This window comes from Acipenser ruthenus, chromosome 33 (genome assembly GCF_902713425.1).
Source record: "Acipenser ruthenus chromosome 33, fAciRut3.2 maternal haplotype, whole genome shotgun sequence".
Classification (NCBI taxonomy): domain Eukaryota; kingdom Metazoa; phylum Chordata; class Actinopteri; order Acipenseriformes; family Acipenseridae; genus Acipenser; species Acipenser ruthenus.
In genome coordinates, this window is record NC_081221.1 from 5,061,929 (window position 1) to 5,079,076 (window position 17,148).

At 37.5% G+C, this 17,148-nt stretch overlaps 1 protein-coding gene across 1 annotated transcript; it reads right to left on the bottom strand.

Annotated features, from left to right (window-relative positions):
* Nucleotides 1-264: 264 nt before the first annotated feature.
* Nucleotides 265-4,658, bottom strand: LOC117433308 (aquaporin-1). Its single transcript, XM_034055443.2, has 4 exons — nucleotides 4,143-4,658; nucleotides 3,340-3,501; nucleotides 1,903-1,983; nucleotides 265-1,333 (listed from the first exon to the last, which is right to left on the bottom strand). Exons 1-4 carry the CDS (start codon nucleotides 4,647-4,649, stop codon nucleotides 1,157-1,159), a joined length of 927 nt encoding a protein of 308 aa, XP_033911334.2. The 5' UTR covers nucleotides 4,650-4,658; the 3' UTR covers nucleotides 265-1,156.
* Nucleotides 4,659-17,148: the final 12,490 nt, after the last annotated feature.

The window sequence follows — 17,148 nt, forward strand, 5'->3', positions numbered from 1 at the left end:
AGCTTCTCACTGCAATGCTATTAGAATAATCACGTCGGGGGAGAGGAATGGAGCGAAAATGTATGTGGGCGGTACAATCATCAGTATTTATTCGAACGATTCGATTTTGTGTGCCCAATTAATCGATTGCCATTTGGAGGCTTAACTGACAGCCATAATGTTCATAGAGATTTTCAATCCTAAAATTGTAGGTGATGCAAAAAAAGGCCATAGCTGTGTGTATGTATATATATGAAGAATGACACTTAGGAAGAATTTGTTTTTGTTTTTATTGCCAAACATCTTAGAAACCTGTGACTTCAAGCCTGGGATTTAGAGAAAATGAATCACAATGTTGTAACCTGTTCACAAACAGTTAAAACAGTACATGTTAAATAGTCTGTGTTAAGGTGCTTCCACTATGAGTTCAAGTACACTTCAGATCCTCTTGCCTGCCATACACCATATCATCCAAAGCACTACTCTGCTTTGCAAGCCAAACAAAAGGAAACAGACTAAAGTGGCAGATCACTAGATGGCACTGGTTCTTACTTCTATAAAGGCACTGACTGGACTAGTCTAAGTTACGTTTATCTATGGCAGGCAACTAGAACTGAAAAGCAGCTTCTGAACTCAAGAGAAAGCACCTAAAACATACAGTATCTACACATTTCTAACAAGAACCACTCAGAATGATAAGAATAGTAAGGGTTTAATATATAAACGTAATGTCCCTAATGTTTTTTTAATAACATTGAAAGTAGCATATTTTAGCAAGACAGCAGTACCAGTTTTATTAAAGACAATTATCTACCTTACTTAATCAACAACACACAGATTCTTCCAGAAAATATTAAAAATACATCTTTAATATGTTGAATGTAGCTACATCACGATTAATATGGTATACAGCAGATATCCCAAGAAACAAAAGCACGGTATGCAATATATTAGCAGGAAGACTATAGTTAAGGGATGCAAAGCAAGACTGGTAATGCTTGGGAAAAACAACATGGTAAATGTTTAACAACCAAGAGTAAACTGCAAAACTACAGGACCACAGTAAACGATTCAGGACATACCCATGGCTTTGCAATTCCTTATGAATGATTCATTGTGTGAACAGCTGTTTTTTCATTCAACATCAACTCGAATACTATACAATATCCATTTATTTTCATGGTTCATTGGCGTTGTTTGTGCTTGTGTTGTCTGGCGATGTGTCAGAGTCTGTCAGGAAGGCCTCTCTCATTCCTGTCAGCCATTCAGTCAAGCTGCTCCATCTTGGGACCAGCATGAAGTCGTACACCAAAGCTGCCAGAATTGCTCCTCCCAATGGACCGACCCAGAACACCTGCAAAACAGAGTGATGAGTAACCGGAATGTATTAGCTTGTGGAAACAAGTGTACTGTGTAGGACTGAGACTGAATAAAAGAAGAAAAGCTTAAGAAAAAAAGCTGAAGAAAAACTTAAAAAAAAAAAAACTATGTGAATATAATTCAGATATTTTATTTAACATCATGTAACCAAAGAAACTTCAAAATGATATCACAAGTATACCGGAAGCCATACTAGTACTACAGTATTTCATATTAGATTTCGAGATGTCAAATATTTCAATATATGGAAAACTACAGAGCAGTATGTAATTCAATATGTTAACTTAACATTATGCAGAAGGTTTGATTTGACTTTATGAAGCAAAATTTGAGAATTATATAGGGTAATGCAAAACTTTTGGCCATAGCTGTACAAGGCTGACAATTGAATTGGTTCTTCATTACACTTTTTATTTATTTTTTATCACACACCCCCCCTCCCCATTTGTCAATTTGGTACTCCCAATATGAATGTCACTTACTGATCAAGGGGACTGGAGATCAATGGACGGCCTCAACCAATGTATAAAGACAAGCGCTTACCCAGTGGTTTTTGAAACTTGCAGTAACGACAGCAGGACCAAAGGATCGTGCAGGATTCATACTACAACTCGTGAAGCCAATCTAGAGAGGAAAAGTAAAAACTGAATCAGAAAGTTAATCTGCAGGAAAACGCACTACACTGCAAGAGCAAGTGTGCCTTTGTAAGAAATAATAACACACTACACAAATGGAACACATACGCTTTTTCTGATAAACACGCACCCTGTGCGGGGCAGTGTACACAGGTTTCTGGTCTAGTTAAATTGCACAAACTCTTATTGTTTCATCAACCGTTTGTTCCTTTCCATTATGCAACACTTGCTTTGTGCCCCTGTAAATGGTAAAGGAGTGAGAAATTATTGAAAGCCTGTCTCTAAACATTGTGTGATTTTCCTGTGTTTAATGTAAGGCTTTTTTGAACTACTGCTTAACTAGCCCAAACCTGTGAACCATGCAACTCTGCACATAGACACTTTACACCCATGCTGTTTTAATAAGACCAAGATGAATTGATATAACCCTGGGTCCCATCTTTGTTTCTATGTTACTGCTTCAATGACTGTTTCTTCATTTCTATTGAAAAACCACAAGCCTGTCTGATAAACCCAGACATGCAACTTGTATCCCTGCTCAAAAAGCTATTTGTGATGATATGTGCAAACCACAAACTTCTGTTTAAATGACGCAATAGAATCATATAACACCACCTCCTATCGGAGGGGTGTTGGCTCGGCTATTGGTAAGAATTACTAGGTTTACACCTCTTTTGGGTTGGAACCCCACATCCTGTGGGACATAACCTGCCCAGTATATCAATGGCTGTAAATATTGTTTAGGGGATCGAAAATCAGCTGTTGAGACCTGTCAATTTATCTGTAGCTGTGTTGCGCAGAAACACCATCTGTGTCGCCATGGCAGCTCAGAATACCATCTACTGACACCTTGTGCATGGTGTATGTATTACAATTGATTTGCTTTGCTCCTGTTTTACTTTATTCCTAAATACATTATTTTGATTGATTGAAGTTCACAGAAAAAGACTGACATTATTTTTAAGAAGAAAATGAACCTTACACCTTACTAACTACAAACCAGTTGCACATGTCTGATGTAGAGAGCAAAATACGAGCACTAGATTACTGTATTCATGTTTCCATTTTATAAAATATACATATTCCCAAATACAACACTTTTGTTATTTCCCAATTTATTCAACAGGGATGTGTACAGTATTTTACATTAAGGGTTAATTGGATGCTCAGTTTTGTTAGTTTAAATTAGCCTATACAATCACATTTCCCCTCTACTGTCTTCTGGTTGCCATGTAACAGAAAGGTTCATCAATCTTGTGAGATGGATAGGTGGACAGACATATAGACTGATAGATTAAGCATATTTCATAGGTAATGAACATAAATATATAAAATAATGTCTTACAGCCACAAGATGTCCCAAGGTAACTGATAGACCGATGATAACAGGTGCAAACTTGTTCAGGGATGATTTTTTGTCTGAAGTGGCAAAGACACAAAGAATGAGCTGAGAGGTGATCACCATCTCTACACCCAGGGCTTGAAACTCGCTGACTCCTGGGGAAAGCTACAAAAATGCAAAAAAAAAAAAAAAGAACCAAAATAATAGTACAAATAATAGTACAAAAACAGTACTTGTGATAATTCTGCTAAAGCTAATAAGAGGTAAGAAAGTTGATCATTAACAACAAAAGAACCAGTTCTAACTGTTGTACGTTCACCTGGAGTTACTGTTCAGCTGAGCTGAATATAAAGTAAACATCTAAGCTGTTTGTACCAACTGAATGTGTTTTAGTTTAATGTTATAAAACTGCTATTATACAGGGTAGAATCAACATTTTCCAAACACAGAATATTACACATAATATAATGACCTTAAACAGACTATGTATTTCCAAATGTTTGTGTTATACAGTACTTTGTACAAAGGTCTGGATAAATAGATCTAATATGTTCTAAACCTTGCATGTTATAACTTTTTTGAAAAGCATAATAAACTACAAACAAACCAAAAAAAACCCTGCAAATGTACTACGATAAACTTTAAATGGGTTGAGATTATACATTTTTACAACAATCAATTATATGCCACCCTATTATCTCATCTCATCCATCATTCTATCACATTACAAAACATAACACTAATTTTCATCAATAAAAGCAAAAACAGTATAGTACCAATTTATTTTTTGTATGCATTTTACTCACCGTATTCAATCCAAGGTCTCCACGAACCCCAGCTGGTGTGACTCCATGAAGAAAAGCTGAAGCCGTGATGGATCCCAGAAGCTGAGCAATGACATATAGAACTGCTCGCATGGGGCTTACTCGAAAACCAGCAAGAAGAGCCAGAGTCACTGCTGGGTTCAAGTGGACACCACCGGCTGATCCCAAACACAAAGACACGATGGCCACCGAAATCCCAAAGGTCAGTGACACATGAACGGGATCTGGAGAAGCCTGCATCACTGAAGCTGTGGAGTGTTGAGGGGCTCCAACTGAAAGGTCATGGGTCAGATCAGTGGCCAAAGAATGAGACTGAGGACCACTGGAGGACCCTCCTGCTTCAGCTGTAGGCTGATGCCACATGATGGTGGAAGCCAAGCTAGCAAACACAAAGACGGCAGTCCCAACAAATTCAGAAAAAATGCATCTCAGGAAGGACAAAGTCCATGTTTCCTTTAAGATTTGGACCAGCCTCATCTCTTCCAGCATTTTGGATGCCAAGAGGATTTCAACAAGAACAATAATTGCTACAGCAGTCATCTCAATATTAATACGTTAGGAGAAAAATGACGTAGTCAGCTGGGAGGAGATTTAGACTTTTTTTTTTCAAAAGGGATAGTGTTGTAATCTTTGTCATGTCATGTTTGTTAAATCCAATCTAATATTCTCCTCTTCAACCTTGTAAGTTATTTCCAGTATTTTCTTTCCTGTCGATTGGTTTATCAAGTGTTGAGTGGACACTTTAAAGACACCTCTCAACAGCTCACCTTCCTGTTTTGACATTTAACTGGGCTTGACTGCTCATGTGCCGATGGTGTCCGTTTCTGCAAGTTGTGTTCTTTGAACAGGGTTTCTTCTGTTATTCTACCAAACCTGAGCCTCCTCAAAAGTAGTTCTGGAGGATTTGGATGGATCCGTATGATGATTTAACATCTTAAGTCCTATAGGAACTTAAAAAATGTCTTCAATAAACCACTTCTATTCAAAAAAATAAAACAAAATAGATCCTTAATGAGCCACCGCTATCATTATTTAACTATTTGTTGCATTATGTAGTTCATATGGGGTGTTTTTTCAGATAACTATATTAAAGTGTTTATAGTCAGAGGTTTATATTCTTATTTTATCTTTTTATTATTTTATCTTTCCATTCAAACATTATTTATACATGGTTGGACTAGAAAATAGAAAAGATTTATGTTTGGTTTGAGTGATATTTAGCATTTTTAAGATTTAGGGAAAGAAATACAGATATTTTAAATCTGTTTTTTGTGAAGAAAGAACAGTTTGGTTTTCATGAAACTCTTGTAGACTTTCCTGTTTAACAGCTGGAATTTGAATGAATATTAAAATGTAATCAGTACTCTTATGAGTTAAAGCTTTGTGAATGGGGACCATTGCACTGTGAAATTCAAACAGCACTCACATTTTTAAACTCTACATTCTAAACCTTGTCTTCTTAGGAAGAAACAATGGCTGTAGTCAGTAATATATATATAAATACATTAACCTCGGGATAGCATTGTAACAAATCTTATTTCAATATATTATTTTAAAGAAGATAATATATGCAAAGATATGAATCGAAGACATGCACATCTTTAATTGAATAGGTTTAAAAAGGCATTCATTATTTTATTTTACAGATTATGCAAAAACTATGCACATTTCAATATAACATGTAATCTCTCTTGAGCTGTGCTTTATCATTGTTAAAGTTCCATATCCTGCTCTTTTAATAATATACAATTACAAATTTTAGTTTGAAAGGTACATTTGGCACTTAATTCCACCCACTATCTACTGGGAAACAGCAGTTAGTGTATCCATGGAAACTAGTTATAAATTAATATAGTATTTCTGACTGTAATTGTTAAACTCTGATCTACAGAGGCCATCGTGTTACCCAAACTTGATCTTAAGAATAGTTTCACAGTCTGTTTTCATAAAGAAAAGCCTCTTAACTGCTAATTATTTATTGATAATAATTACTGCCTCAAAGCAACTTGCTAGGCAATCTTACACAGTACCTGCATTCTAATCTAGTCCAGATGACATCTCTAAACCACAGCACTAAACAAATTAAACCAAAATTCTATATTAGTCCTAGCCATCTACTGGAAACTTGACATGTTACACCTTGTGAACAATAATTCGATAACATGGGGTTTAAGAAGTTTGTAGAATGATGACACTGTCCATTCTTACTGTAGGGTGTTTTTGAGGATTACTGGTCCCCATTACCTTCTCTTTCAACAATTCCATTCCCCTAAAAGGCTGGTAAAAAAACCAAGTCTGGTAAAAATAAAATGGAAAAAAAATTGTACTGTTGACTTGTTTTTATACTGAATATACTTAAAAGATGTTCCTTCTTTTCACTGGAAAGTTACCATACAGCTTCAGATATAATGGGTTAACTGGGGAACTAAAAAGGTGTGTGCTGGGGGAGGGGGGGCATATATGATGAGCAATCAGTCAGCAGTGCATAAGATGAACAGTCAATTTTCTTTGACAACCCCTTAGGAAAACACTGAACCATTGAGATACTTTACAGAAGGTCAAATGTAACAATAAGTGTACAGTTGTAGGGGGTAGATACTACTCCGATAGCACTGAAGGACATGGAAACGCACAAGCTGTTGAAAATGTAAAATATTTTAATCAAAATGATTAAGTTTCCACAGGCTGAAAAGTTGTTGCTCAGTGTGGACGACAGAAAGTCAACAGAAGGGCATTTGTGACTATAGTAGATTCCTCTAAAGCTTTGAAGAAGTGCTATTAAATAATATTTATGTGTTCAATTGAATAATTGAATTTGACACTTTGTAGCATTAATAACATAATGGCTATGTAATACTGTAGAACTATGTACATAATCCTTTTTTCAAATGCATTGTCATAAAAAGTAACAATGTAATAAGTAGTACCATTTTACGAATTTATATTTTCGCTAGATTTAATTAAAATTGTATACGTCATACGTTTAAACTGTACAATGGCTGTGCCAACAAATACATAGAATGAACATAAACAGCAACTGTTTTTCCTGCCTGACGTCACAAATGCCACCATGACTGCATTTACTGTCTCGTGTGTAATTTATTTGCTCAAAAAACCTTTGGAACAGAAAACTGTACGTATTAAACTGTATATACGTTACAAAGAAGTCAATTTTAACCAGAGTAATTCCCGATTGAAACCAATGTTGTTTGGCAGGGACATGCCTCCTCAATACGTTGTAAATGGAACTCCGTTCTAACAGGATCCATTATAAGTGGAGTGCACCTCTATTTATAAAGAGTGTTAGGGTGACCAGATTTTTGAAGTTCAAAACCGGGACACATTGTTTAATAAATTGATAAGACTAATTCAACAATTTAAATATAGGCTATTTCAGTGGTTATTAAATAGCCATCCTCTCACTCTTAGTATTATCTTTTTTTTTTTTTTTTTTTAGCAGCTAGCTAATTTCAGTACAACCCCGGGTGTATAATTTGTGGGTAATATGTTTAATTTGCCACATGGTGTTATATATGTATTGCTAGTTTTATATTTAGTTTATTATTATTAGGTTTCCAAACTTTTATTATTATTATTATTTTATTATTGTCGTTTTTCCTCCCAAAACTTTAAACTGCTCCTGTTCGCATGCGGTGTAACCAATCAACATGAAACTTGTCAGGTATCATCCCGTGTAGATTACAGTACAGATGCAAAAAAATTGCGCTCCTACATCAACCTTCTTGGGAACCGGTGAACCAATTGATCTCAATTGACTTTGCATATGTCATCAGCAACCAAACCCGCTTCAAGTTTACAAAGCAGAAGTTGCTGCGATAAAATTTTACTATCAAAATGGCTGCCACCAAATTCACCAAAACGTGTCCAAACATTAAACTGCTTCTGTTTGCAAACCGTTTAACCAACTAACTCCTAACTTGGTAGGCATCATCCTGGGGACAATGGAATTCAAATATGGCAAAATGGTGTTCTTTCGTAAAACAAGATGGCGGCCAGACCTACGTTTCTTAAATTTAAAACCGCTTTAGTTTAACATGGTTTAGCTGATTAACTCCAAAGTTGACAAGCATCATCCCTGTGTCAATACAATTGACTTTTTCAAAAATGGTGTATGTGCGTAAAGCAAGATGGCCGCCTGACGCATTTCTTTAAAAACCTTTCAAAATCTTCGGTCAAATGTGAAACTAGCTTATAACTCCTTACAAAGTGCAGATAGGTTAATAGTTACTATGGAACACAAATAGGAAACCATATGTGCTCTATCCAAAAATCACATTGCCTGTGACCTTTGACCTCTCTAAGATCAAATGTAAAACTAGCTCATAACTCCTTACAGTGCACATAGGGTTATGGTTACTATATAACACATTTACAAACCAATATATGCTCTATTCAAACCATAACCATAACCTTTGATCTCTCCTTAAGGTTAAAAGTAAAATTAGCTTATAACTCCTTATAGTATGTAGATAGGGTCATGGTTACTATGGTGTTTAAAGTTATAAAGCATCGTGAGATAATGAACTAATGCAGTATTTTGAATTGAAACTGCTCCATAAAACTGATCTGTTACTGACACTTGTGAGCTTGGAGGCCATAAAACTGTCAGGCAGTTCTAGTTATTATTATTATTAATACCATTACTACGACTACTACGATTACTACTACTAATAATAATAATACATTAAATCATTAAAAATACATTAGGTTTTGGCATTTTCGTTCTTTCTTTACTCACTGCGCCAGGCTCTATTTATTGATGTTGTTGATGTGCTTGCAACCTCTCGCTGCTCTGCTTACTGTTTGGGCTAAATCCCGCCAGAACTGAACAGCTACGCAATTACTGTATTACACACATTTTTAGATTCACATTGGAGAAATAAACTGAATGAAAACGCATGGCGCACTGCGTTAATCACGTTATAAAAATGATGTTCTTGATTACCCTAGTACCTTGCATTTTATTTTATTTTGTTATCACTGCCGGTGCCTGTGGCAAAGTGGCTGGCTGCAGTGTACAGGTGCAGGAGTGATGCGGTGCATAATCAGGAGACAGACAATTGAAATCCACAATAAACAGGTTTTTAATTATAATCTGGGTCTTGTGACCAAACAATAATTCCAGGCAATACACAGCAATGTGTAATGCACTGGAATAAATAAACGTGTTGCAATCCCAAATAATAAACACAGTCAATAGTACATGGACAATATACAAACACAGTCACCAGTCCTGGGTGAGTGCTGTAGTGCTCGTGGTGCAAATACAATAATTATCGTGACACAGGTGTTCATGCTGGCCTCTGGCGACAGCTCCGGAATGTGTTAGCCATCTACTAATAACAACAATCAACAATTAGACATGAGACAAAACAAGCAAAACACTCACGTACGACATCACAACAATGGTCCTTCCGGGTCGTTTTCGTAACCATAAACGAACAGATTGAGTCTCTCCGTCCCCTTTTATGCCGTTGCACATGACCCCTTGGTAAACCAGTGCAGCCGCCCCTCCAATCCGCGGCTGCCACATAGTTTCCCTTCCGGGTCGATGAGTTAATGCACCGGAGTTCCGCCCCCTTTCTAGCTGGCCGACTTCCCTTGAACCCTGGGAAAGAACTGCTGGGCCAACCCGTCCAAGGTACTCTGTTCTCACTACTTAGTGCCCTCACAGGTCGGGAGGGAGATTTACCACCAAGAATCACTGTATTTCTGTTACAGTGCCATAAACTAAAAGTGGTTGTTTACATTATTTTGACAAAAGGTATTTAAAGGGTGTTGTTTCACACTACAGGAAGTGGTTGAAACCTGGACTGTTTAAATATTTTGAGCAGAATGTCGGGACCTTTGATGAAAACTGGTCTCGGCTAAACCAGGACGTTGGTCACCCTAGTAAAATGCCACCTTACTGTTAATGCTATTTTTTAGGGGTGTACTAATGTTCATACTTTCCAAGTAATTACCTTTAAGAAGTATTTGTTGGCAGGTATTAAAAAAATCACATATTAATTAACATGCTGATTTAAAACCAAGAAAAGTTGCCCTTCCCTCACCTTTACAATTGCGTACCAATTAATGGCAATTAATGGCAATAAACTGACAATGAAAATATGTTGCAGAACTAGAAAATGCAAATGATTCATCACATAAACATTACCTTTTGTTAAACCTACAGTGCCTTGCATAAGTATTCACCCCCCTTGGACTTTTCCACATTTTGTAGTGTTACAACCTGGAATTAAAATGGATTTAATTAGGATTTTTTGTCACAGATCTACACAAAATAGTCCATAATGTCGAAGTGGGGAAACAAATCTACATATTTTTCAAAATGATTTACAAATAAAAAACTGAAAAGTCTTGATTGCATAAGTATTCACCCCCTTTGCTGTGACACCCCTAAATAATCTCTGGTGCAACCAATTGCCTTCAGAAGTCACATAATTAGTTGAATGGAGTCCACTTGTGTGCAATTAAAGTGTCACATGATCTCAGATTAAATACACCTGTTTCTGGAAGGCCCCAGAGTTTGTTAGAGAGCATATCTAAACAAACAGCACCATGAAGACCAAGGAGCTATCAAAACAAGTCCGGGATAAAGTTCTGGAGAAGCACCAATCAGGGTTGGGTTATAAAAAAAATATCCCAAACTTTGAACATCCCTGGGAGCACCGTTAAATCCATTATTAAAAAATGGAAAGAATATGGCACAACTTCGACTCTGCCTAGAGAAGGCCGTCCACCAAAACTCAGTGACCAGGTAAGGAGGGCATTAGTCAGAGAAGCAACCAAGAGGCCAATGGTAACTCTGAAGGAGCTGGAGAGATCCACAGCTGAGATGGGAGAAACCGTCCATGGGACAACTATAACCCAGACGCTCCACAAAGCTGGGCTTTAATGGAAGAGTGGCGAGAAGAAAGCCATTGCTGAAAAAAACCCATATCAAATGCCGTTTGGATTTTTCCAAAAGGCATGTGGGAGACACAGCAAACATGTGGAAAAAGGTTCTCTGGTCTGATGAGACCAAAATTGAACTCTTTGGCCTCAGCGCAAAACACTATGTGTGGCGCAAAGCCAACACTGCTCATCACCCTGAGAACACCATCCCCACAGTGAAGCATGGTGGTGGCAGCATCATGTTATGGGGATGCTTTTCATCGGCAGGGACTGGGAAACTGGTCAGGATTGAGGGCATGATGGATGGAGCCAAATACAGGGAAATTCTAGAGGAAAACCTGTTTTAGTCTGCAAGAGACCTGGGACTGGGGCGGAGGTTCACCTTCCAGCAGGACAATGACCCTAAACACACAGCCAAAGCTACACTGGAGTGGTTTAAAAACAAGAACCTGAATGTCTTAGAATGGCCCAGTCAAAGCCCAGACCTCAATCCGATTGAGAATCTGTGGCAAGACTTGAAAATTGCTGTTCACCAACGGTCCCCATCCAACTTGACAGAGCTTGAGCAATTTTGCCAAGAAGAATGGGCAAACATTGCAGGATCCAGATGTGCAAAGCTGGTAGAGACTTACCCAAAAAGACTCACAGCTGTAATTGCTGCCAAAGGTGCTTCTCCCAAGTATTGACTCAGGGGGGTGAATACTCATGCAACCAACAAATGTCTTTTTTTTTGTTTAATTAAGTTTTGTGTCACAATAAAAAATATTTTGCACCTTCAAAGTGTTAAGTATGTTGTGTAAATCAAATGGTAAAAATCCCAATTAAATCCATTTTAATTCTAAGTTGTAACACTACAAAATGTGGAAAAGTCCAAGGGGGGTGAATACTTATGCAAGGCACTATAACTTGAACTACTGTTGTGAAACTGGGACATGTGGAGGCTGTGTGGTCCAGTGGTTAAAGAAAAGGGCTTGTAACCAGGAGGTTCCCGGTAAAAATCCCTGCTCAGCCACTGACTCATTGTGTGAACCTGGGCAAGTCACTTAACCTCCTTGTGCTCCGTCTTTCGGGTGAGACGTAATTGTAAGTGACTCTGCAGCTGATGCATGGTTCACACACTGTTGTCTCTGTAAGTCGTCTTGGATAAAGGCGTCTGCTCAATAAACAAATAATAATAAAATAATGTATTTCTTTGTTGACTTTAATCAGAGTTAACACCTTGCCCAGGACTACAATCCCACAATTCGCTGCAGAGATGATGCCTTTCTAAGGAAACAAAAGAAAGATTTTATATAAAAAAGGATACTAGAAAGGTAAGGTAAATAAGTTTTAGTTAGTTTGATCATGACAGTTTCTAGATTAAAAAACAGTGTCAGCTTGTTATTGATTGATACTCAATTGTGTAAACAAGGGAAACCGAGGGACTGCATTAGTGTTGAGTAATTAACACATTTTATTCCATTTAATTAATACCTAACAACTTCACATTTTTCAAGGCAATTACTGGCAAAATGAGTTTCGGCACATCCCTACTATTTTGTGCATCAAGCTTTGCTGTAGTTTAGATCATAACAATATGACCGATTAACAACAAAACAATGACTTACCTAGATTAAAATAGGGAGCAGCTTTTTCCACCATCTCTATAAATCAAACTGAGAAATGGTTTATGATTGAGATTGCATACATTTCTTATTGAAAGCTTTCGCCTCAGATGCAATTGAAATCAGCTCATGTCAGCATTAGTTAGAGAAATGTTTAGAATCTCATTAAAAATCTGACTATCTCATTGTAAGTAAAGGAACTGAGTGTGAAGCTCCAAAATGTCAATCACAGAGTACCTGAACAGAATATGTTAAAGCAAGACAATGGGGATACATTAACAGTAGCGGGTTTGGGTTTAAATGTGCCAAATATGAATAAGCATTGTTTACTGCCATTTACAATTATTTCTTAAGCCTTTATAATACACTTTTAGTGGATTTTATATTTATATTTAATAGATTAAAATCTCATTGTATGATGTTTGAAATCATTCTGTATTTATTCATAATAAGAGACATTCAGTCCAGGATAATGCATTAAGTAAATTAACCAATAGTTAATCACAAGGAACAGACACACCATGGATGACTTAAAGTTTGTAGTTTTAGAAAAAATAAAATGAGAATGTACAGTATAGAAGAATAAAAGAAAATAAATGGAAAAATAGACTAGATACCATGATGCCTGAAGGTTTAAATAGAAAGGAACAGTAGATAAATACCTCCAATGTTTGTTTTCAAACACACGTTGCCTTGACAAAGGTATGTTAAACATGCCGACATGTTGGGAAGTTGGCTCTTTATATATATATATATATATATACATACACTTATAGTGCGAAAGCTGCTCTCGCTACCATTCGTTTGCCCCTTTAATAACGCAGACCCGACGCAGAGACTGACAGATAAGTGCGTTTAGACACACTATTAATAATACAAAAATAAACAAAACAAAATCCTAACTCCTAACTTTTCGGAGCACTGACTAAACATCTACAAAAAAAAAAAAAAAATCCCTATTCAATCGCTATAAGCCGTTTACAGTAACAAAATAAAAACAATATTTTCACACACAATTTTACATAGTATTCACTATTGACTGCTCGGCAGCAGGACACACACCTTCCTGCTTCCTTCTGCTCAGCAGTCATGAATGAATTAGCTGTGGAGTTTATATTCCCCACCAAAACATGTATAGGCAGCTGGAGCTGATTTACAATAATCACCAACTGCTAAAACAATTATCAATTAAACTATACAAAACAAATTAACAAAACAATTAACACACGTTTGCACATGTGTTTTTGGTAGGGAGGGTTTTAACCCCTTCCCTGCTCTGCTACAATATATAATGCTTTATCGTGGATTGAATGTCTCTTTTTAGAAAAATGCATCAAAATGTATCTATATATATATCTGTCTGATTTTCTGCATTTTTGCATATTTTTGACACTGAATGTTATCAGATCTTCAACCAAAACCTTATATTAGATAAAAGGGCCCCTGAGTGAACAAATAACACAAAAATGTGATACATATTTCATTTATTTATTAAAGAAAGTTATGCAACACCCAATGCCCCCTGTGTGAAAAAGTAATCGCCCCCTTAGACTCAATAACTGGTTACGCCACCTTTAGCAGCAATAACCAAACGCTTCTTGTAGTTATTGATTTGTCTCTCACAGCACCGTGGAGGAATTTTGGCCCACTCCTCCATGCAGAACTGATTCAACTCAGTGACATTTGTGGGTTTTCGAGCATGAACTGCTCGTTTCAGGTCCTGCCACAACATCTCAATGGGGTTTAGGTCTGGACTTTGACTAGGCCATTCCAAAACTTTAAATTTCTTGTTCTTCAACCATTCTGATGTAGACTTGCTTCTGTGTTTCGGATCATTGTCTTGCTGCATGACCCAGCTGCGCTTCAGCTTTAGCTCACGGACGGATGGCCTGACATTCTCCTGCAGAATTCTCTGTTACAGAGCAGAATTCCTGGTTCCTTCAATGATGGCAAGGTGTCCAGGTCCTAATGCAGCAAAGCATCCCCAAACCATGACACTACCACCACCATGCTTGACCGTTGGTATGAATTTCTCACTGTGGAATGCAGTGTTTGGTATTCGCCAGACATAACGGGGCCCATGTCAGCCAAAAAGTACCACTTTTGACTCATCTGTCCATATTGTTCCAGAACTCTTGAGGATCATCCAGGTGCTTTTTGGCAAACTTGAGACGAGCATTCATGTTCTTCTTAGTGAGCAATGGTTTCCGCCTTGCTACTCTGCCATGAATCCCATTTTTGCCCAGTGTCTTTCTGATGGTGGAGTCATGAACACTGACCTTAGTCGAGACAAGAGAGGCCTGCAGATCCCTGGATGTTGTTCTAGGGTTCTTTGTGACTTCCTGGACGATTTTACGCATTGCTCTTGGAGAGATTTTGGCAGGACGGCCACTCCTGGGAAGATTCACTACTGTCCCAAACTTTCTCAATTTGAACAATATGGCTCTGACTGTGGTTCGGTGGAGCCCCAGAGCCTTAGAAATGGCTTTGTAACCCTTTCCAGACTGATAGGCATCAACAACTTTTTTCCTGAGGTCTTCAGGAATTTCTTTTGTTCGTGGCATGATGTGCCTCTAGAACCTGTGTGCTGACAACTGGCCCAAATCAGGCCTGGTTGTTAACCAAAGTACTCAAAGAGCTGACGCTAATTATCCCTTTAATTGGGTTGAGTTAACTGGGGGGGGGGGGGGGGGGGGGCAATAACTTTTTCACACCTGAAGATTGCATGTTTGATTACCTTGCACACCAAACAAATGAAAGAAGCACCAAACTTTGGTGTCATTTTTTCTCTCAGACTCCCTCTATATACTACTACAACCCACAAAAAAATCTGACCAAATACAATGTGAAAAATGTGCAAAAATGCAGAAAATCAGACAGGGGGCAAATACTTTTTCACGGCACTGTATATATATATACTGTACCATATATTTGAAATATATATTGTTTGGTTTCCAACATTTTCTTACATTTAAACCACCCTTTATTTTATTCTAAGAAGAAGCACTATATTATTAAACAAGCACTATATTATTACTTTAAGAAACCTGAAATATGAAAAAATCATTAAATCACAAAAACCTGTGACACGTGCGGCAAATAGGTAAGTTTGCACATGAAAAGAGCACTGTTTCTTCTGTAAAATGTAGTCCAGAGGAAAGCTGTCATGGCCGCCTGTAGGGCTGAAGGTCTCAGAATACCAGATGAATTAGTTAATTCAATAATTGTTTGAGTGTTTGCAATTAAGCAAAATTAACTATAAAGGCACTTTGAGTTCAGGAAGTAAGAGAGTGTAGTAGGAGTTGTGTGGGGAGTTTGTGTGTGGTCTGAAAGAAGAAGAAAACCTTCAAAAAGGGTTTTGTACAGGGAAACAGCTTACCTGTCCTGTTTTAGTTAAAGATTCATTTGCACAAGTTTAGTTTAGTTCTCCTGTGTGGAGTTAGGTTTTTCTTTGTGTTTGTTTTGATTTGTCTTGGTGAATAAAAGTGTGCAACCAACCAATTTCTGCCCGAGTGTCGACTTTCTCTGCTGCGGTCTGCCTTGGCCATCGGTTACACTACCACACACCCTATGAGTTATTTAATCTATATGTTATTTTTTCTTTCTATTCGATGATGTATAGGGGCTCTCCCTGGCACATTTATCACTCTGAATGGTAGCAAACATCATAAAAAGCCATGGGGACAGTTTTACCAACTGATAACGTATTACATGTAAATTAATACACTCTGATGTGGAATTGGAAAAATCGTGTGAGATTTACTGGATGGGGTATTTAAAGACCAGAACTGTTCCAATAAACTCAGTCATTTTGGTAAGATAATATCCAGTCACTGATCTACTGTGTTGGCAGCACTTACAAGCTGCTGGCACATACCATTCTATTTGGGATTGTTTATCTCTACTAGTGACCTAAATGGGGTTTAAGAAAAACATTTTGAATTTGCGATCCAGTTCTTAGCTTCGCCCAATTCGAAGTCATGCTGACAGTATTTTAATGCTGCGTGTAAAATAGCTGATAAACATTGGTTAAAAATTATTTTTTAATATAAAGCTTGCAAGGTTTTCAGGCAGAAAATCTCTAGCATCATTAATACAGTTCCTAGTACATCGCATTTATTAATTGGTCAATCTGCAACCCAGTTACTGGCATGTTCCCATCAACCTATTAGGTATATAAACCTACTTCGCAAACGCAGTCCTGTCATGCTTCAAATTACCACCTCCTACCCAACCACCACCACCTTCATTCCCAGCCTCGTCCGAAGGGGGGGGGGGGGGGGGGGGGGGGGGGGGGGGAGGGGAGTATACTATGCTACTCTGCCTAATATTTTTTGTTCACCGGCATGAACACATTGCATAGATTTATTATGCTCTGAAGGATGAGGCTGTGTACCAACCATTTTGTATTCTACTTTACTTTAATTCAAGCATTGTTTGGGTTCAATGTTTTGGAAATCTATAAG